Here is a 21651-nt window from a genome sequence, read left to right on the forward strand (position 1 = left end):
CCCAGATTTTTGGAGCTCTTTAATGTCTTGTTCTGCTTCTTTGTGTTCTTCCAGATCAGAGAGAGCGAGGAGGAGTGGGGTGTGCCTCACGCCTTCACCCTGGTTGGACAGGGACAGTCGGTGGTGGTAGCAGCAAGGTAAATAGGAAAATAGCTACTCTGTTCTTTAAATTTTTTTAACTAGTTGTGCAAGTGATAGGAATAGTAAAACAATAGCAATGGGGGAATGTGGAAAATTGGTTTGGTGTGTTGAGTTGATTCAAAAAGCCAGATCTTTCACCTATGGTCATGAGAAAAAAAAAAAAAACAAAGATCCTGGATGCAAGCAGCTAAAATTGAGCTTTCTCCATAGAGGTGCTTAGCTCACCCATCAAGGGTGAGGAGCTCTATGTACTGGAGTTTGGAGTACAGCCACAGCCACTTTGCACCAAAAGGAGTGCAGATAAGGGAGCACTGGCATGTAATCAGGATGCCTCCCCGATGCCTTCTCTTGGACAAGATCCGCTGGGGATGTAGTCCTGAACATCTCCAGAACTTCCTGGAGGGATTATTTATCCTTTCTGGATTCGTAACAAATTGTGATCCCGAAGGAATGAGCAGTGAGGTGCTACCAGGGAGAAGGATGTCTGTATTTGCCTCCTTCGTAAATCCTGCATGTACTAAGGGTTTACAAATTGTTTCATAACTGATTATCGTGTTATGTTTTTATTATGCGAAGCACTTTGAGCTGCCTTGTTGCTGAAATGTGCTCTTAAAATAAACTGTAACATAATTTTCACTTTATTTGCTTTGTGTGTTTCTTCAGCCTCTCTGGAGCCAGATTTATATTTCTGTTATAAATCTGTGCTGTGATTACACATATTTCACGCAGATCAAAAATTTCATTTCAGTCTCCATTTAGTTGTTTTCATCAGGAGATGAATCCAAATGTAAATCCAGCTGCATTTGTGTGTGCCCACTTCTCTTTCACGTCATCTATTTTAACAGTTTGTTTATTTGCCGTCTTACATTAGTTTGAGCTTCTCAACACCTTTTTCTGCAGCCATCTTGTCTAATCTGCTGGCTGGTGAAAGGTAGTCTGAAAGGTGCATATCAGTTTATTTAAAACCATTTTTACTTCAATTAATTGATTGGATCTATCCAGTTTCCGTCCTGTGCTGATGACACACTGGGGTAGAGTTTAAAGTGAATATTTCCCAGAAAGGCTGAATGAAGAACACGCATCGTTCCTGTGCTGCTGCTGTTAGCAGAACTGTTTATAACCTCGAGGCAGAGTGACATGTTCCTGCCTTCCCTCCGTTTGTTACCTAGTTCGCTGACGGAGATGGAGAAGTGGATGCAGGACATCAAGATGGCGATAGAGATGGCAAAAACCAGCAACGGTCCCACGTCGGACGTGCTGACCTGCACGCTGACTGATAACAGTAAGTTGGAGGATCAACTAAGAAAACGTATTGAACTATTAACGATATTTGTGCTCAGACATTGACATTTGTAAATGTTTTACTGTGAGAAAGAAACTGTAAGCGAGCAAAACAGCTGAGACCCCGGGTCCATGTTGATTTCAGGATGATCTGACGCTGTCTGTGTTTAAGGTCCTCTCTCCCCTCACCAACCCTCGCGCTCCTTGTCCAGCTCTAACCACCTCCCGACTTTCCCAGAATGCCCGGAGGACTCCTCGGCTGAGGCAGAGTCCGAGGACGACACGGCAGCTTTAAACACGTCGCTGGAGAAGCCCACACCTCACCGTGGCAACACCATGGTGCACGTGTGCTGGCACAGGAGCACCAGTGTGTCCATGGTGGACTTTAGCGTAGCTGTGGAGGTATCGGCCAAAGCTCAGACTTGCCCTTCCTCCTTTTTCTCCTCCTTTTCCTCTTCCTGCTGTCCAGTTGTTTTCTTCTTCTGTTTCCCAGTCTGTGCTGTATAACGGGACTAACTTCGGTCTCTCACTTGGAACAGTGTCCTTCTGTGCTCCCCTGGAATTAACCTATTTCCTTGGATTAAACAATTAGCTATCAAGAACAAAACAGCAAATTTCACTTCAGTAATGTTTTTGAAAACAAAAAATTATTTTGTAGAAAAAAAAAATAGTGGGAAGTTCAATGTAGAATGTCAGCAGTTACAAATTAACTTCTAAAACACACAAACAAATTACCTTTTTTTTTTCTATTTTACGATTAATACTTTTTTAATTAAAATATGACACACTGTACTTTACAGAACAAACAGTTTCACATTTGGTTACAATCAAAAACCCAATTGTCTTGTTTTGTGATTTTTATTTATATACCAACACAAAGTGCAGCATAGTTTTGAGATGGAAAGGAAATTGATCTGTGTTTTCAATTTCAAGATACTGGTGTTCTTTTTTGTTTGTTTGTTTGTTTGTTTTTTTCAATTTACTTTCATTTTACTTTTACAGAAACTCTCGATCCAGTTTGACTGACATACTTTTATCAGTCAGATTGGTTAAAGAGCTTCTGTAAAAGTGCCTTTCAAAACTCGCCAAAGATTCCCAAATGGATTTGGGTTCTCGGTCTGAACTTCTCCATTGCAGCTCTGGTTGTACGTTTTGTGTTGTTCCGCTGCTGAAAGTGGAACGTCTACACCAGTTTGAATTTTTTGCAGTCTTTAGCAGGTTTTCTTCCATTATTTCCCTATATTTAGATTCCCTCTCCCAGATTAAGAAAGCCACCCCCACAGCATTCTTCTGCCACCACCGAGGTGGTGTGCTTAAGGTGATCTGCTGGATTAGTTTTCCGCCACATAAAACCTTTTGGATGGAGGCCAAAAACCTTTTCAGGTGTGTTACAGTATTTCTATTTTTGGATAAAACAAAAGAAAGAGAAATGCTATTTAGGAGTATCAGAGTGGTGGGTTTTGAATTTAAATGCACCCCACACTTTCCAGATCTTTGTTTGTAAAACAAAAAAACAAAAAACAATTTTGCCTTTTCATTCCCTTCACCATTATGCTCTTTGTGTTGGTGCATCACAGAAGTGACAAAAGTCAGAGGCATACATATACTCCCTTATAAGAACCAATTTTTGAGATATTTTAAGGAAAACAATCATTTTCACTGTATGGATTTTAAACGTTTTCTGTTTGTGTACTCACCAAAACAACTGCAGACACCAAATTTTCCACATTTTTATTTTTTTTATTTACAACCCAGTTTTCTGAAATATTCTCTCTGGTGAAAAATGTGCATTTAGACTTAACACGCTAAGAGTTGCTAAGATATTTTTAAATGACTTTAGCAAGGTTGCCGTTTCAACTTTTCCCTCATGTGGCAGAGAGCGCTCAGTGTGATGTCCGGATCTAAACTCGGAGCTGCTGCTCTGCTTGCTTTCTTGCTCCTTCTTGAACATAATATCTCTGACTGTCTCCAACTGAAAACATTATGTTGGTTTGTTGAATGTTCTTGTCCTACATTAACAGAAAGGATCTTTGATTTGTGAGGTAGCGTCCTGCACCAGTTCTGCTCTCCCTCTGTCGTCGTAACAATGTCCTCTTCACAGCTTTGCCTGGACACACTGTCTGCCTTGGTGTTGACCCCTGCCACTGCATGCTTATGTGTAACCTACTCAGTTTCTGTGTTTCTGTCCCTCCCGCCCTCTCTGTCTGTTTCTCTCTCTCACATCTGTGCATTCCTCCGTGATAGAGGAGCCTAGTCCAGTCAGGGACAAAAAGGCCCCGAATGGCCAGGGACCAGTGCCTCTGTCTGTTATCTGCTGGTACCGAGTTCAGAGCCTCTCCTTTAGTGAATCCTGCAGGAGTCTAGAGGTAAAAGAGCCAGGCAGACAGGAAAGGCACCTGTTTGTGTGCTTGAGGTGCCGACAAAATGTTTTTCCAAGTTTTACACGTTTGCTTTTCTTTCAGAATCATCACGGAGTTGAGTCAATCTTTTTTCTTTTTTTCTCCAACCCTAAAAAGACAGATCAGGTTTTGAAGTGTGACATGGGGAGTAACAGATTTAAAATTGGAAAATATTACATTTCAGCAATAATATGGGGAGTGTTCGCCTGTATTCAGATGAATACATTAGATAACCATTACCAGGAAAAGGTTTTTATCTTACACTTATAAAAGATTCAAATAATTTCAGATGCATTTCTAATGATTATTTTATTTATTAAGGAAAAAAGCTGTCTATTATATGAAATATGAATAGCTTGTTTGACTAATGAATTAACTGATTAAAAAAAATTGAAGTTAGCTAAAATATCTCGTATTCTGCCCCAGGCTAAAGAAAACAAGCACTCAATAGACTTATGTAGAAAATGGTTTTTTTTTCAACTTTTCTTGTTTTCTACCAGCCATGTTACGTCTAATGAAATATATTAGAGATCCAGTTTATTTCTAACAAGACATGCAGTTGTTAGGCTCTTTTAAATATGAACTTCACAAAAAGACTGCCATTTCTGTGCCTCAATTATTTTTTAAAACAAAAAATGTAAAATGTTTTTATTCCTTTCAAGAAAAGTAGGAGTTTGACTAAACAAGTAGGTTATTTATGTAGCAAATAAGATCAAATCTAAAAGGGGTGATTTACAGAACCATGACATTTTTATCTAGGTAATCTACAGTTTATCTGGAAAGTAACCAGAGCGTACCCTTTTTTCTACATTTTGTTTTGTTACAACCTTATTATTAAAATAGTTTAATTATATCTGCTCTGGAAAAGAGGAAAAAATAAGAAGCTACCTCATGTGTTAGGACTGTTTTGATTTTTATTTGGTTTTGGCAGAAAAGATTGAGAAAGGATTAAATAGAAAATGAGGAAACGGCACTATTTAACCAACAGCAGGTTATTGCTTGTAGACATGTTTCGAATTAGATTAAATGTGACTTATTCTTCATATTTTTGTTGACCGGTGTCGTTGTGTCAATTCCTAATTAAACGTGTTCCTGTCCTGTTTTGACCAGAATCAGCTGTCGGGAAACCTGCTGCGAAAGTTCAAGAACAGCAACGGATGGCAGAAGCTGTGGGTGGTCTTCACCAACTTCAGTCTGTTTTTCTACAAATCTCACCAGGTGACTAACAAACACAGGTCATGCTGTTTGCACAGTGAACCCTTCCACCTCTCTCTCTCTCCTGCCGATTTCCCCTCCTCCAGCATTACATCTCGGTGCAGAACATCAGATAGAGGTGCCATGTTAGCTGTGAACACTTGTTCCCGTGCAGGATTTTTATTCTTGCTTCCTGACACAAAAAAAGTGTTGGGGGAACAACGTTTGACCTGAGTTTAGTCAGGGTCACATTGCAGACCAGAAAACTACGGAGAACATGGAATTTAATTTAATTCCCAGGTCTGAAAAAGGTATTGGTATTTCCAAACTGTTTTCCCCTTTTTATCCACCTTACAGTCTCTAGGTTTTGCAGCCTCTATATAATCTGGACACTGTAGAAGTATTTGCAATGAGTTTATTGCAAACTTTGTATTTATATTTCCAAAACAAAGTTGTTGTTTGTTTTTGTTTGTTTGCTTTTAACCAACCTAAAAAAGCACATTTTGTTGAAATTCTTTTTAAATCTTCCCACAGGACGATTATCCTTTGGCCAGCCTCCCTCTGCTGGGATACTCGGTCACTGTTCCCGCTGAAAATGAAAACATTCACAAGGACTACGTCTTCAAGCTACATTTTAAGTCTCATGTGTACTACTTCAGATCGGAAAGTGAATACACTTTTGAGAGGTAACTGTTCTCTTTTTTTAAATTCATCTTTAGTGTTTGGTTCGTTTCTCTAATGAGTCCTAATTCGCTGGCAGGTGGATGGAGGTCATTCGCAGCGCTACGGTCTCCTCCAGCCAGGCCCGCCTCGTGAACAGCAAAGATCCCCACCCTCACTGATTCAGTCGGAGTTGATTTTTTTCCCCGTATCACATATGGGTGGCATCTGCCCGTCTCGTCCTGCCCCGTCCCTCAGCGACACTTTGCTTTCCTCCTCTACACATCTGGGACATTTATACATGTGTACATGCACACTTTGTGCTCTTTATTTTTTAATGCTTTAAATGGTGACACGTCCGCTGGTTTAGACTGCATCAGAGACTGCGTTTTTATTCTCCAACTCTAAAACCTCTTTTTAACAGATGTCATTTTATACAGCCTTTCTAACAGTCTGAATCACTTTCCAGACTCTGGTTTTACATTTTGTCATTTTTGCAGCGGGAACACATGATGTAGACTCTTTCTTAGGCGGTAAAACTTCTCTCAGCGTTGTCGGTTTTGTTTTGAGCTTGAAAGTTTTGAGCTGCATTGTCAGTGCCAAATTGGTTTGTAGCAACGTCAGGGACTTTTTAAGGAGTAGGATGGTCCCACTGTCTACTCATAAAAACAGACCACCCTTTAACTGTAAAAGCTCTGCTCCCAGCTGGTCCAGCACAACATTGTTGCTGAAGAAACAGATGAAAGCATAAAATTATTTTACTACCAGTGGTAGCTGCCATCATCACAAATGCTGTCTTAAATAAAGTAATTCTTCTACTTGCTGATCTTCATTCTATGGAAACTGAGTATTTTTTAAACCCTGGAATTATTCAGCTGGTTGGGACATGGCGATGTCTGTTCATAATTGTTGCTGCATTTTGAGGGAATGTGGAACTGAAAGCTTTAAGGATTGTGTGTGTGTGCGTGCGTATGTGTGTGAAAGAGAAACAAAGTAAAAACTTTCAGATCAAAACCATTCGTCATCCTGACTCCTGCATACAGGTGTTTTTATGGTCCTGAATGAGTGAAGATATGCAACTAAGTGTTATGAAATGGAAAAAATTATGATTCTGCTTGGAAGTTTCTTTTTTTTTGTGTATGCTTTTGGTTTTGAGACAAGAAGGTTTTTGGAAATTAAAGCAATAAAAACTTAACCAAGCTCAGATTTTTTATTTTTATTTTTTTACTTTTATTTTGGAAGCAGCCAGAATGGTTTATCAGAACAGTAGTGACAGTTTTTGACGATATTTTAAATATGACCTGCAGATGGCAAAAATGTTGCTTCACAGCAGCCAAAACTACAGGAATGCACTCTGAGGATTAAAATGGTACATACTGTATTTTCTTTGCAGCTTTCTTGCAAAACTATGAGCTTTCTTCTTAAAATAGTTGCATTACGTTTAAGGTAATAGCTCTATATTGATAACTAATCATAACATGACATTTACACAATTCAACTGAAAAACAAACATCTGTCCAGAGGAAAATTGATTTAGAATTTGAAAGAAACTGGCTCAATACTGTTGGGTGTTGATATCTGCAGATCTGACACCAGTCCATTGTCTCAGGTCATGAGAATATCTGAAGAATATCACACTTTCCAGTGTGGTTTTATTGCACTAAACCAGGTGAAAGACTGTACAAAATCCCAAGTTATGCAGTCAAGACTTGCGTTTGAGTTTATTAAAATCTGGTAATTTTTCAATGTTGTTCCCATAATTGTCCAGGAGAGGGCAGTATTCGTCTCAACGATCTTGATTAGATGTGGAGCCCGGGTTTTTGAGATACTACTATTTCAAGGATTTCTTCGTTGGGAAGCATGAAATGACATGTCATTTCTTTGTCTTTGCTTAAAATTGAAAAGAAGAGGAAGCATGTCATTCAGGTGCAGCTAGTACAAGTCAAGTGGCTGTGAGAAAATAGCTCAGTTATACCTTGCCTTTACAAAGAATTGATGAAAAAAGTTTAAAACCTGTAAATCAGGTGGGAAAATCCTCCAAAATCCACAAAATTGCAGTGCATTGCTCAAAGATTTTTTTAAAAAATAATTCATTTCCAGGATATTTTCATCCTTGCAGGGAATGCCAATAAACATTGAGGGCATGTTTTTTTTTTTACAGTGTGCATCTTTCATTCAGCTGCTTGCTTTATCTTTAGGTGAGGGGAGGAGCACATTTACAACGAAGTCTGAGACAAATGAAGGCAGATAGGACAGAGGGATCCAGAAAAACTTGGCATCCCAGCCAGCTCCATAACGTGTGCGCGGACGCTGAGCAGTGAGAGCATGCTCCATGCACCAGGTAACCTTGGAGATATCCGGACAGCACAGGATGTTCATAGAGAAGCCCTGCATTTTTATATCTGTAAAAAAACAAACAAAAACAAAAAAAAAACAATCAAGATTTGGTGAATTAAAAGTTATTTACTACTTTGAGAATTTAGTCGAGCTGCTTTTCTACCCACAGTCATCTAAATATGTGGCACCATATGAGTCCTTAACATCTTGAGGCAGGCGCGCCCAAAGCCTTTTCAAGTCAGCATTGATGAGATCTACACTGGTCACACCGGTCTTGAAGAAACCCGGTTCAATGATGCTCACTTTTATACCGAAGTGCTGCATGTCCCTCCTGAGAAGATAAAGACAACATCTTTAGTCCCGTGTGGACGATTGTCTCAAATTCATCTCAAACCACCACAAGACTAATGACATGCTCAATGGTATGAGCATATAATTAGTTGACTAAAATACTTATACTAGCAATAGATTTTTTTTCACTCATAAAATACCCAAAATATCAGCCAGAAACATCGAGGGGACGTCACTGGGGCAGCTGTCAATGCCAGTATTATCTGTTGATCTAACTACTGTAGATTTCATGTTTCTAGAATGAGAAACGATCATCACCTCTTGGTTGAAACACATTAAACAAGACTCCTTTTCTACATGTCCAGGTCAGTTTTGACTTTTTTCACCCTTAGAGACAGTTTGTGACACACATCAGGCATTTCCTTTCCTTCAAGTATTTTGTTTACAGCAGACATTTACTCTCTTCTAACCTTAGTGGAGCCGTTTTTAAAACAATAATTGCATCTTTTAATCTGTGGAAAAATCTGGCAATACTATCCAAGTTAGTGAGCCACATCTCTCACCTCTAATTTAAAAACCTCAAATGCAGAGAATGTTTTAATTTCTCTACCTGAGACTGTCAGAGAAAGCTTCCACACCCCATTTGGACAGACAGTATCCTCCACCAGTGAGCGACAGCCTCCCCAAAATGCTGGCCACGTTCACCACTCTGCCCTTGGCTTTCTTCAGGAGAGGCAGAAACTGCAGGGTTACATCAATAACCCCGATCAGATTTACATCCAACACCTTTGTAAAGTCCTCCAGCTGCATCCATTCTGTCGGTCCGATGGGAACCGACCTGCCAGCATTATTCACCAGCCCCCAGAGGCCTGCGAGGGAAAACGGAGGACAATCAGCTAATAGCACTAAAAACCCACAAAACAAAGCTCTCCTGCAAAAGACGACCTTAAAATTTTCTTTGATTACTTGCAGTTTGACATTTCTATCATTCTATCTAAAGTTGTCCGTCCAAAGTTGTGTAGGCATTATAAACTGAATGAGCACCATACATGACAAATAACTAGTTTGAAGCAAAAAAAAGCATCTGTGAAAATGTTCAAGTCAAATAAAATTTGGTCTAGATTACATGAATATGCTTTGATTGGTTGTTCTGTTGGAAGCAGAACCCTCTCTCCAATCTTAAGTCTGTTTCAGCCTTTAGCTGCTTTTCTTCCAGCATTATGCTGTATTTAGCTTTTCATGTATTTTACCATCACCTATTTCCATGCTCATGCTGAGGAAAAGCATTGTCACAGCATGATGCTCCTACCACCTTCTTTCACATGGCATTTCCTCTGTTTCTTCTGGTGATCAAAGGGCGTACACAAAGTTCTCTATCACTTTCACTACAACTGGTACCCCAGCAGTGGTCCATCCCCGCTCACCTCGCTCCCCCACCTCTCTCCTCACAAACTCCACGGCACTCCGGATGCTCGCGCTGTCTGTAACATTCAGCAAGAGGGTCTGCAGTCTGGGGCTTGTCGCTGCTGCCAAATCTGCAGCACCTTTCTCTGTTAGACATCCAGCTGTGACCCTGAAGCCTTTCTGGTCCAGCTGTCTGGCCAGGAGGTTCCCAAAGCCACTGTCACAGCCGGTGATGAACACATGCTTCTGACTGAAACCACCAATCCTGTAGGAATCTCTGACGTACCAGCGGACAGCAGCATAGCAGGCCAGAAGTAACACACAGGTTAAAACCAAATTTGACAGAAGAACCTGAAAGACAAAAAAAGTATTAAGATGCCAGTTTATATACATATGTAGGAGAGGGAGCGAAGAGACAAAGATGTAGTGTGAAGATCAAATAAAAATAAACCTACCTCAACAAAACCGCTCCCTGCTTCATCAACGTGCACCTAAGAGGATAAAACTTTAAATGACTCAGTCATTGAATCAATTCAGCGTGACAATTTTGTCATGTTGGTCAAAATCATGTCAAAAATACTTACCAAATTATAATTGCAATAATAAATGAATGCAATGTTTTTGTAGCTCAAGTATCAACTAAACATGCATTATTTTCATTAAAGGGGCAGTATTATGTTTTCCAGGCACATGGTGCCATTTTACCTTCAGACACACACACACACACACGTACACATATATTCTGCTCAAAAAAATAAAGGGAACACTTCAGTGTTCACTTAAATGTTAAAGTGTTCCTTTATTTTTTTGAGTAGTGTATATTATAAATACAACTGTATAACATTATATCCAACTTTTTGTATCATCATTTTTTTCTCGTTTTTTACTGGCAATGAGCTGAGAGGTTGTTCATATTGCATCCTGCTGTCCCCAGTTTTAACTTGGTCCACAACCATAAAAGAGAGGGGGGGAAATGGGGGACGTTGAACGCACAGCAGGGATTCCACATAGTAATAGAAGCTCACTTCTTGAGCTGCAACAAGTTTTAAGGTACATTTCTAAAAATGATAAGTTTAGCTTGTTAAATCCATGTCAAGTCATTTCACCAATTAATTGTACAACACGCTAAAAGGAGTTTATCAAAAATACTGGACAACATAAGCATGTATTTAAACATTAGTAGACTCCTGGTGGCAAAAAAGAGGAATTTTATAGATTTTTATTATAGCAGTCATATTTTGACATTTAAAAAAACAGAATTAGTCTCTATATTCCTTTTAATACAATACATAGAAAATCCCCATTTGCTTCATTATGACAAAGCCAAAACAAACTGAAGAAGCTAACTGTGCTTTCATTGAATGTTTGTCAACTTCTATGCATGAGAAGTCAAACGACAAAATACAATTATTCAGAATAAACTGATTGGAGGTGTCACAAATTATACTCGATCTACAAACTGTAATACTTACACCTCTGTGCTTTATCAGCATATAGAAAACAGTCAGCCTGGTCCAAGTGTATAAAGAAACAAAGGGAATAACGTAAAAAATATTCTTGTTTTGTGCACCACCACATCATCATTCTATTGTTAAGCCAAAACCAAGAAACCTCGATGCAACTGCTTTCATCTTCCACCAGAGGGCAGCAAATTTCAGTAAAAAATGTTTTTCTTTAAAAGCAAAATATCCTACATTTACCTCTGAACGAGTTTTTGATGAGCATCACAGCTGATCATTTCCAACACGAGCAAAAACACATATGGAAATAAGAATAATGTAAACATACCATGGTTACAGCTCTCCAGAAGTAGCCGTTTCTCACCTTCAACTGTACAAATTAACTAAGCAAAACTTTAACTTGCTGGTGAAGTTTGCCGCTTTATCTGTAGAGTCAAGGTCCATAGCAAATATAAGAGGAGGAGTAAATGGTTCACCAGCATGGAGTTGTGAAAGAGACCAAACAGTTACATAACTCTGTTTTGATAACCGCGTTCCCTTTACCTTCAAAACCACTGACTTGGTCCAAGAGCAAAGGTTACGCAGCACCAGTAACGCGTTATTTAGTAACGCGTTACTAAGTTACTTAGTCTGACTACTGGATTTGAAATGGCAACGCGTTAATTACCTATTTACTGAAAAAAGTGGCCCGACATCAGTAACGCGTTACTGACGTCCCGCTGTGTCTTCGTTAATATCAAGTTTATATATCACCTGTGAATGACGTCGAGTTTCGCGTTGCGCTCCAGAAAACTGCAAACACCGAGACTAATACGAATATGTGAAACAGCAATAATGTGAAAACAGCCACGAATCAACGAGTCGGTAAAGTCCTGCAACTAAACGCCATTATAATTAGTAATATTAAGTTTAAGATAAGTGTCACAAATCTATGCAGCGGGACATCAGAGTCGTGGAGCCGCAGGAGGAGCGCAGTGACACCAGAACCTGGACGATGGGGGGGGAAGGGACGAAGGAGGAGGAGGAGAGGAGGTGGGGAGGGGGCCGGGGGGTCTAAGATCCTATTTATAGTTTTCCAGACTGGAACAAAAAAAAACACGCACAAATTATAAGTGAAAACACATAATTGATGTTACCATTATAAAATAACTTGCGATTAAATATTGGCAAAGATCAATGTAATTTTCACCGGTGGCTGAAAGTAACTAAAAAAGTTACGTTTAATGTAACTTCATTACTTTCCAAATCAAGTAATCAGTAATCTAACTAAGTTACTTTTTCAAGGAGTAATCAGTAATCCAATTAAAGTTACTTTTTCAAAGTAACTATGCCACCACTGAACAGCACATTATTGTTTCTGTTAACTCTTTATAACTAATACAGGAACTTTTATTAAAAATACATGTCATGCAGAAAACTTCATTTTCAAATAAGGGGTGACAGATTATTACAGGACTTGAGACGTAAGGGATGTTAAGAAAGTTTGGCAGATGTGTAAAGCGAACATTTACTGTTGTGAAAATAACACGCACAGGATGCTTCTCAAATCACAGATGCTTTGGGTTTGGGACTGTATCGAAGGAAAAATCCATCTGAAATCCATGTTGGCATGTATGATATGGGCAACCAGAGGAACTTGGCATCCCATCCTGGGGAGTAGCGGTAGCGAGGGTGGACGGAGGCGATGGCGTGTTCCATACAGTGGACTACCTTCATCAGGTCGTTGTCTCGAAACTGCTTGAACCTTTCGTCCAGCTGTTCGAGACCTGAAAGACAGTCAATGTTCTGCAATGGGTGATCCGGACATGATTTAACTTCCATCTTAGGAAAAAATAAATAAATAAATAATCATAAAACTGTGTATAAATGACTGGATGCAAAGCACTTTGGCTGATACATGACTAAAAAAAAATATTTAAAAAAAGTTTAAAATACAAGACCCTGCTCCACTTGGTCAGGGCAGGGTAGTGAAGTTTCAAAGTTTCCTTTTTCACAAGTATTTGTACATCTAAATCAAACTGGTTTCTGTTTACCAATATATGTATTGAAGATGTGCATTTATCTTTCTGACTCTGAACATTTATCTAATCTACAGTTAAATGCTTAAATGCCTATAAGCAGGTTAGCTTATTGCGCAAACTGTAAGAGGTTAAGTTTCGCGTTCAGCCTTCTGTCAGTTCATGAAAAAAAAAACACCTTACATCTGCACTGCCATTAATCTGCTAAATCTGCTAAAGACGTAATTTAAAAAAAAAAATTTGCAAACTTTTATGAAGCCTTTTTTGAAGATATCCTGTGCAACATGGTTTAAAACTAACGTACTGCAAATACTTTTTCAAAAGTAAACATAAAATTCAGGTACTTAATGTCAAAACAATAGGTTCAAAATAGAGGCATTATTTTGTAAAACCTAAGAACAAGGTTGTTTTTAACCTGCTGAGCTCCAACAATGGTTTCGATAAGTTTAAAACATTCAGAAAATATAAATGCAGTTTGATACTATTCAATGCTCCTTACATTTATAGGTAAGCCTCTATTCTACATCTATGGATACAAAGGACATTTTAACCACATGCCATTGGGAATGTGGGCATTTGGGCCTGATTGTTTCTGTAATGCAAAAATAAGGGGGAAAAAAAGGGTAAAGATAAGAGGATATATTAAAACTCACCTGTCTCCAAGAAAGCATACCCATAGTCATCCTTCAAATCCTGAGGTAATCTGTCCCAAAGGCTCCTGAAGTGTTTCTTCAGCATCACGGTGTCAGTCACACTTGTTTTGAAGAAGCCTGGCTCAATGCACAAAACTTTGACTCCAAATGGTGCCATGTTCAAACTAAAACACAAAAATACACATCAAAAAAGGAGGCAATCTCAATCAAGAACAAGGAAAAATAAAAAAATAAAACACTGATCCTTCTTACCGCAGGCTGTCATTAAAGGACTCCACTCCATACTTGGACACACAGTAAGGCCCCCCAAATGGACTGATTCGCCCGAACACACTGGCTACATTTACCACTCTGCCCCTGGCCTTCTTGATGAGAGGCAGCACGCTCAGAGTGACGTCGATCACTCCATTGAGGTTGACGGCTAGCATGGATTTGTAATCGTCAATGGTGAGCCATTCTGTGGGACCGGACGGCGTGGCAACTCCAGCGTTGTTCACAACAGCCCACAGACCTGAAACAACATAAGCACAAGATGAACCCTGGGATGGGACTGGGACCCACATCAGTGAGCGAATCTGCTGCATAAGGCTATATCAAAATAACCAGACCGTCTCTGCTAATTATTTCTTCCTAACTTAATCAACTGATAAAAAATAAAACTGGGGAGGAAACCACTCACCTTTATCTCCAACAAGGGTCTTAATGAAAGCCGCCACCTTTTTCACACTTTCAGACTTGCTGACGTCCAGGGAAATGGCCGTCAGCCTTTCGGAGGAGACCTTCTTCAGCTCAGTTTCACCGTTCTCCGTGTAGCAGCCAGCAATCACACAAAAGCCCAGCTTGTCCAGATGTTTGGCCAGGCTGTTCCCAAACCCGGAGTCACAGCCAGTGATGTACACATATTTGTCCCCCTTGTTGGGAACTCTTTCGCTTTCTTTGTACCAGCGGTAGAGGTACCAAACAGCCACCAGCCCGAGGATATACAGGAACATTGTTTTTATTTCTGGACAAAGGAAACAAAAATAAAATCATAATTGTGTTTCAACGAACAGATGTTCTCATTAGCGCTGCACTGTGCATCTCAAAACTTTGAGACAAAACATTTATAATATCTTCAAAAAGGCAATTAACTTTAGAAATTCAATTCAAAGAGTAAACTCATAGATTTATTAAACATTTATTATGTTTTGCATTAATTTGAATAATATCAGCTAGTATGTATTTTATTTTTATCAGAAATGTTAAATATTGATGTTACTGGAAAGTTCCGTGGAAGAAAAAAAAATGAAGTAATGTCCATTCAAACATTCTGGTGAGGGTCTACAGTAGTCTGGCAGAAAGTTTTAGAGAACTTTATCATTTCCTCTGGTGACAAGCTTTGTGAAAAGGATATTTTCATTTTCCAGCAGGACGTGGCATCTGCCCACTCTGCCCAAAGTAGAAATACTAAAGCCTCAGTTGGGTTGATGATCCTGGCAACTGGCCTGACCTACATCCCACAGAAAGTCTGTGGAGTATTGTTCAAAGAATGATGACAAACACCAGAACCAACAACTCGGATGACATAAAGCTGGGCTTCACCTCAACAGAGTGAAGCGGTGATCACCTCCAGGCCCAACTGCCCAGATGCAGTGGGAGTGCAGTGCTGCTCTATGGGGCCTGCAGGGAGTGATGGCAGCATGAACGATACCCAGCCAGATAATAAGGTCGTATGCAGGGAAACCATGAGCTACATGACATGTTTTTGTTGTTGATTCTGTTTTTCACTTTGTCTGTGGTTAAAGTGTGTCTGCTGGAGATTGTGTATCTTAATTGATTATTTTTTGTTTGTGTACAAGTTGAAGTAAATATCCAGTGTCACAAGCGCACTCACAGAGCAAAATGGCAAAATGGCCCTATTGGGGCAATAACTTATCTATTCTATTTATAAAAAGATAACCAGAGGCAAGTATACAATGCATATTGAATTGCAGAGATACACATTTCCCTTCTGCTCAACTTTCCAACAATATGCTTTGAAGCAGTACTCAAAACTCACTACTGGGTTGACATTTCCCTCAATACATGTTTTGCATTAATTTGCAAAACATTATGCAAAACATGTATAATGTTTTGCATAAATATTATACATGTTTTGTATAATAATTCAAAAAGATAATTCTTGTTGAATTATCTTCCAACAAGAAAGATAATTTCTTGTTGGTCTTGTTGAATATTATTAAAAACGCCGTAAAAACTGAAGCTTGGATTTCTATTAACTCTAAGAAATAATATTCAAAATGAACGTAAATCAAGAATTTAAATATATCACTGTGTTAGGAATTGATACATAATTTTCACATTTCCATTTCAGTTTATTAAAATACGTTAAAGATTCTCCAATTCACTGAGCTGCTCCTATCAAAGCATTTAACTTTTTATTAAAGAAATTTAAACTGAAAGAAAAAAAAGGGAAAAGAGAAGGATAAATAATTATTGTGCTTAAATGTATTTCTAATCTTGCAACAAAGAAATCTGAAGCACGTTTTCTCCTTGTGCGTGTCACGAAAGACCTGTCAGAACAGAGGAAGAAACTGTCAGAGGGAAGTCTGGCTGTAGGTAAGGGTTTGTGCAACAGCACAAAAAATGTTGTGCAATAGAAATAACAAAAGGCAAATGAGAAGACAGAGTACCATGTAAAGCATCTAATAAGGAAATAATTTTGTTATCTTTTGTCAATATTATACACATCACAGAAAGGAAGAGTGTCAGGAGCAGCTATAAATATCAATCACTTAAAGACTGTTTCTGTGAGATTCAGAGCAATAAAAATAATAATGAAATCATTTTGTAGTATTAATTCTGTCATAAAACCTGTTACTTATCAGAGAACAACTATCAGTATAAACGGTCTGTCTGTACAACAACAAATACAAGCTACACTTTATGAAAGCCTCTCAGGGTCTGAGCTTAATTAAATGTGGACTTGGTCAACACTGCCATGCAATCTGAACATATATACTCTAAGTCACCACTCTGTGCAATTATAAACAGTAAGTTTAGTTTTTGTGTGTTTAAAAGCACTGTAAACATGTGCTGGAATGAGAAACACAAGCTTAATGCAGCTCACATTTTTTACAGTGAAGGTCAAACGTATTTTCTTACAATGAAAACAAGCAACGTTCTGCTTTTCAGTAGCATGGGCCTGTTGAAAAAGATTCTCTGCTTGAACAGGCCTGCAGGGCAGGTCTTACACCCAGCAACATTTGGGACAATATGGGGGGGAAAAGCAAGTCTAAGGAAGGCCCCAACTACCACTAAAATCACATATAGCAAGACAGACTTAATTTAAGAATTCAGGACAAATTATTTTCATGGTGAAAAAGTGTTGCTAAGAGAAGTTGCAAGATTGTAGCAATTACAGAACTGGTCAAAAATGTTCAGAACATGTTGGTGCTAGCATCAAACTGCAACTATGTTTAGTGAGATCTACACATCGAATAGCTTACAGATTACTATGTCCTATTTGTATGCAACTGTCACAACTTTCAACTTTAAACTAAAAACTGTTGAGTAATTAATGAATTAAATTAAATGTCTGAGGTTACAGCAATGTTTCCTCCAACTGAATTAATATAGGTTTACCTTAAAAAAAAGTAAAATCAACAGATTAAATGCAAATATATTAAAATGAGAAACTTTTCCACCTATATAGAAACAAATATGACTCCAGGATAAAGTAAACGAAAAACTCATAAAAAGGAAGCAGACAAAAAAAACAGTTACATTACTGAGAAAGAATTCTAGATATGATGAGTATCCCAAACAAAATCCACATGTAAGCATATTTTTGCAAATATATATAGGGCTATATATATATATATATATATATATATCAAGCAAAAGTAAAAAATACAACCAGTTTTGGAATGAAGGAAAAATAAATATATCCTCAAAAAAATTAAGTATACTTGCTTGGACTATGTATTGGATGGGTACTGGCATAAAAGTATGACTTTAAAAGGTTAGGGTTTCAACATAATTAAAATGTTCCATCCTGATGTTCCTTCTGTTAAAAAAAAAAAAAAAAAAACAAGATCCCAGATAAGTACTAGAGGCTCAGGGTTTTCCCCGACTGTATGTAACAAAGAGTAACCCATTGTTCCTCCTTCCCCACCTGTTGCTGTACTCTGCTGGTCAGCTTAAGGTAACATTTCAGAAGCAACTGGCAAGTTACAAATGACGTATGTTAGCTCCCTGCCTGGAGGCTCAAGCAGAGCAGGAAGCTGGACTAATTATTAGCCGATATAATTCTCTTACACACCCAGTTGCACAATGGAAAAAAAAAATAGCATTCTGTGAAACTTAAAACTACTACCAAGCTTTGCAGAAAACAAATATGATAATCAACATGCTAGCTATTTTATTTTATTTTTTTGCATTTTGATTACATTTGTCTTAAACAAAAGTAATTAGATTATGTAGTGCTGCATTGTTTAAACATTTTTATACACACATCTTTAAAGCTTAAAAACATGATACCTTTAGAACCTCAGATCAGCCTATGCTTAGCGTGGGCAGCTTCAGGATGGCACAGTGATGATTGCAAGATGACTTAAAGATTTTTCATTTTAATGAAAACCTGTTTGAACACATTGGCCTCACCAGTCATTAGGAAAACTAGAGGGAGTTAGGCCATCTGCAATAAGACAGGAATTTTGACTATTCCTGTACTCATCAGCGGCCAGTGTGACAATACTCTTTCTTGTGGTCATTAACGAAATGGAGACGAATCAAGCCTCACAAGCTGTGGCTAAAACGCGAAAGATTACAATCCCAGCTTTTCGCACGTGCAACTCAGAGCCAGGTAATCTAAAGGTAAAATAACATTTATGCGAAACTTTAGATTTTTGTGTTGTTTTTCATTTAAAAAAAAGCAATAGGACACAAATGAACTCTGCAATAAAATATGTGATAAGAATTAAGGGCAAAGATTTCTGGAGCAGAAAGATCAGGTTTCCGCATCGTGAAGAGAGACTTTGTTAACAGGGTACTGTGTTTGGTTCGTGACATTCTGTAACAACCAGAAATTCAGCACCAACATCTTTAAAGGTGTTGAGAGTGAGATCTTAATATGGATACAAAAATCAAGCCCCCAGTGTATGATCATGTTTCTATTGTGACTTTTTATCCACATTACAATGGGTGAAACACTGCAGTGTTTTTGCTACCCAGTTTCCTTTAAAACATGAGATTCTTGCAGTAAGATGACACCAAGGAAGAAACACTGATGTAACACAGCATTTACATAAACATCCTATAAAAAAAACCAAAAAAAAACAAGATATAACTTTTATTAAAAATAGTATTTATTCTTACAGCATTTAAAATGTTATTTGCTGTAATAATAATGTAAGTAAAAATGATGATTTATCAACTTATGGAATAAACTGTCACTAACTTTAGTAGTAGGGCTAAATTTTGCAGAATAATATACGCTTTTGTCATCCTACTTCTTATAATAGTTGATATCAGTTGATATTCAGTCAGGAGGGGCATTCTGTGTTCCCTTTGCTCCATACAGCTGAAGAAACCCCTGGCAACTCTGGCCCTTTCTATTAAAAGGCCTATAAACTGTAAGAATGGCATGTGTATCATTGTTTGCCATTTTAAAAGTATAAATATGTAACCCCTTGATGTAGAACTGCTTATACAATCCAGGGTTATACAGCAATGTAACCAAAACTGTGAAATGTGTTCCAACACAGCCGCTATATTAATAAATAATATATAAACACAGAAAATAGACCTGATGGATTTGAAGATAGAAAATTATAAAAGTTAAGCACTGAAGCCGAGTTACACATTAATCCTGTAATCCTGAGACTTCTTACATGAGCTGTGCTTGTCAAAACTTGTGAAGCAGCACTTCATCAACTCAAACCTTCACATATTTCATAAAGGCTTATATTGATAGATAGATAGATAGATAGATAGATAGATAGATAGATAGATAGATAGATAGATAGATAGATAGATAGATAGATAGATAGATAGATAGATAGATAGATAGATAGATAGATAGATATTATCTTGCGTCAGTAACCAATATGTCATTAAAATAAAATAAAGATAAGAAAAATAAAAACTATGGTCTTGCATTTTGTGGAAAAACCCCCCAGCCGTCCTTAATGCTTCCGGAACGCTGCCGAGCTATCAGGCTGGGTAACTGGCTGGACAAGGTTCGGGAGTCACGCAAAAGGGACAGGATGAGAGGAGGCTCATCCAGCATGTATCCCGTCAAGTTTGATGAGAGACGGCTGTGTTTGCTAAGCGGTCAGACAGTTTGCGCTTCACCGGATACATGTGTAGCGTAAGCTGGATAAACAGGTTGTGCGTCTCTCTTTCTTAATAATGTGTAGGTGAACCACACACTGCACATACTGTAGTAAAAGAACATTTACTTTAGCAGTGCACAAATAGTCAGCAGTCAAGATTTAGACAGTTTAAGCATATTTGATTATAAACAGCGTAAGTGACATCTCATCCCAGTATTAAATGTTTGTTTGATTTAGCCATATTATGACATAGCCGAAATTATTTTTTACTGGCCAGAAAAAAAATATGTCAAGTAAAACGTATTGTTTCAGATTTTTATGCACGCCGAACACGTTATGTGCTTTTTTTAAAATAAGATTTTAAGAGACACACTCCAAACAACAGAACTGTCCAAAACCCTATTTCTAACTGTTTTCAGACTAACGTCTTGTACGATATTTCTTCCGCTGGTCTTCTAGCCAAAAACATCTAATTTACAGGATCATAAAAAAATATATATTTGTACTTACCAGCGTTTTCTACTGCGGTCACTGCAGGAATTGGAGCAGCAGTCCCAAGAGGAACAGAGAATAAACTGGAAATTGCCTCAAAGTTTGTTTTCACCCGACTTGATTTGGTGACTTTCCACCCTGACTTCCGGCGATGTCAGCAGACATAGCAAATCAGCGCCACCTACTGGTTGAGATTATAATTACAGTCTTCAAGTGCCCTGTGGCTTTCATTCCTCCTCCCATTGAACATTTCGCACTTATTATTAATATGTGAAATGTAGCACTAGACAGGGAAGCATATTAATGATCACCGCTCCTGGACAAAAACGATCAAATAAACCCGAATCTTTAATCTTTTTATTAATCTAACAGCGCAGAAAGCACATTACTACCTTCATGTGCTCTCCACATAAAAGTAGTAGCTATATGTTTAAAGAAAAACGTTCGTGCACATAAACGTACTTGCTACTTTTATGTTTCACTTTTGTAATGCATCCGCATTTAATTAGAAATTACAGTACTCGTTTGGCAAAACATTTTAATCTGACAATGTTTTTTTATGTTTTTTATTGGCTTGTTGAAAAGAAACAAAAGGATATCAAGCAAAATACATTGACCAGCCACTCAACCTAATGTTCGATTTATAATAAAATATTTAAAATGTCAATGTTTTAGTGTTGCTAATTCATAATTAGCAGTAATTCCTAATGTAATACATTGAAAATCTTCAAATTGAACATCATTGCATTCTTTGTGTCCTTGACAATATATCAAATGATACAATGCTGCTTTTGTGAGTGCATTTGGAAGAACAGCTTAAACCCTTGATCTTATACAAACACTGTTGCTATATTCGAAACAGATTATATTAAATCATATATTTTATCAAATCTAAATGTTATTTTATTTCTTGCAGTAAACATGAAGATCACAGCTCACATGCAGTCACATCTGATTTGTTGCTGGTATCAAGCTCTTATCTCTGTGATATAAATCCTTTTTTT

The 21651-nt window shown here is 38.0% G+C and overlaps 2 protein-coding genes across 9 annotated transcripts in view; one reads left to right on the forward strand and one right to left on the reverse strand.

The window, feature by feature from the left end:
* LOC103461720 (FERM, ARHGEF and pleckstrin domain-containing protein 1) overlaps positions 1 to 6875 on the forward strand; it is a 58893-nt gene extending 52018 nt beyond the window's left edge. For 4 of the 7 annotated variants that reach the window (XM_081603608.1, XM_081603599.1, XM_008404069.3 and 1 more), the window contains 6 exons: positions 55 to 137; positions 1311 to 1423; positions 1595 to 1824; positions 4932 to 5039; positions 5550 to 5701; positions 5776 to 6875. In XM_081603608.1, coding sequence (XP_081459734.1) covers positions 55 to 137; positions 1311 to 1423; positions 1595 to 1824; positions 4932 to 5039; positions 5550 to 5701; positions 5776 to 5857 — 768 coding nt within the window. In that variant the 3' untranslated portion in view covers positions 5858 to 6875. Of the gene's footprint in view, positions 1 to 54; positions 138 to 1310; positions 1424 to 1594; positions 1825 to 3666; positions 5040 to 5549; positions 5702 to 5775 lie in introns of those variants that run through there. The other 3 variants (XM_081603617.1, XM_008404070.3, XM_081603622.1) reach the window with 3 other exon arrangements.
* Positions 6876 to 6881: 6 nt separating this feature from the next.
* Positions 6882 to 20831, reverse strand: rdh1 (retinol dehydrogenase 1). Of its 2 annotated transcripts, XM_081603640.1 has the most exons (10): positions 20666 to 20831; positions 14518 to 14841; positions 14091 to 14349; positions 13835 to 14002; positions 13025 to 13068; positions 12878 to 12894; positions 9728 to 10058; positions 8914 to 9172; positions 8180 to 8343; positions 6897 to 8077 (listed from the first exon to the last, which is right to left on the reverse strand). In XM_081603640.1, exons 2-10 carry the CDS (start codon positions 14828 to 14830, stop codon positions 7851 to 7853), a joined length of 1782 nt encoding a protein of 593 aa, XP_081459766.1. In that variant the 5' UTR covers positions 14831 to 14841; positions 20666 to 20831; the 3' UTR covers positions 6897 to 7850. The 2 variants fall into 2 exon arrangements, with proteins under 2 accessions (XP_008402284.1, XP_081459766.1); XM_008404062.3 differs by lacking the exons at positions 12878 to 12894; positions 13025 to 13068; positions 13835 to 14002; ... (1 more) ...; positions 14518 to 14841; positions 20666 to 20831 and adding exons at positions 10163 to 10198; positions 11496 to 12714 and having other exon boundaries at positions 6882 to 8077.
* Between the last annotated feature and the right edge of the window lie 820 nt (positions 20832 to 21651).

The sequence above is a fragment of the Poecilia reticulata genome, chromosome 2 (genome assembly GCF_904066995.2).
Source record: "Poecilia reticulata chromosome 2, P_reticulata-male-v2, whole genome shotgun sequence".
NCBI classification, from domain to species: domain Eukaryota; kingdom Metazoa; phylum Chordata; class Actinopteri; order Cyprinodontiformes; family Poeciliidae; genus Poecilia; species Poecilia reticulata.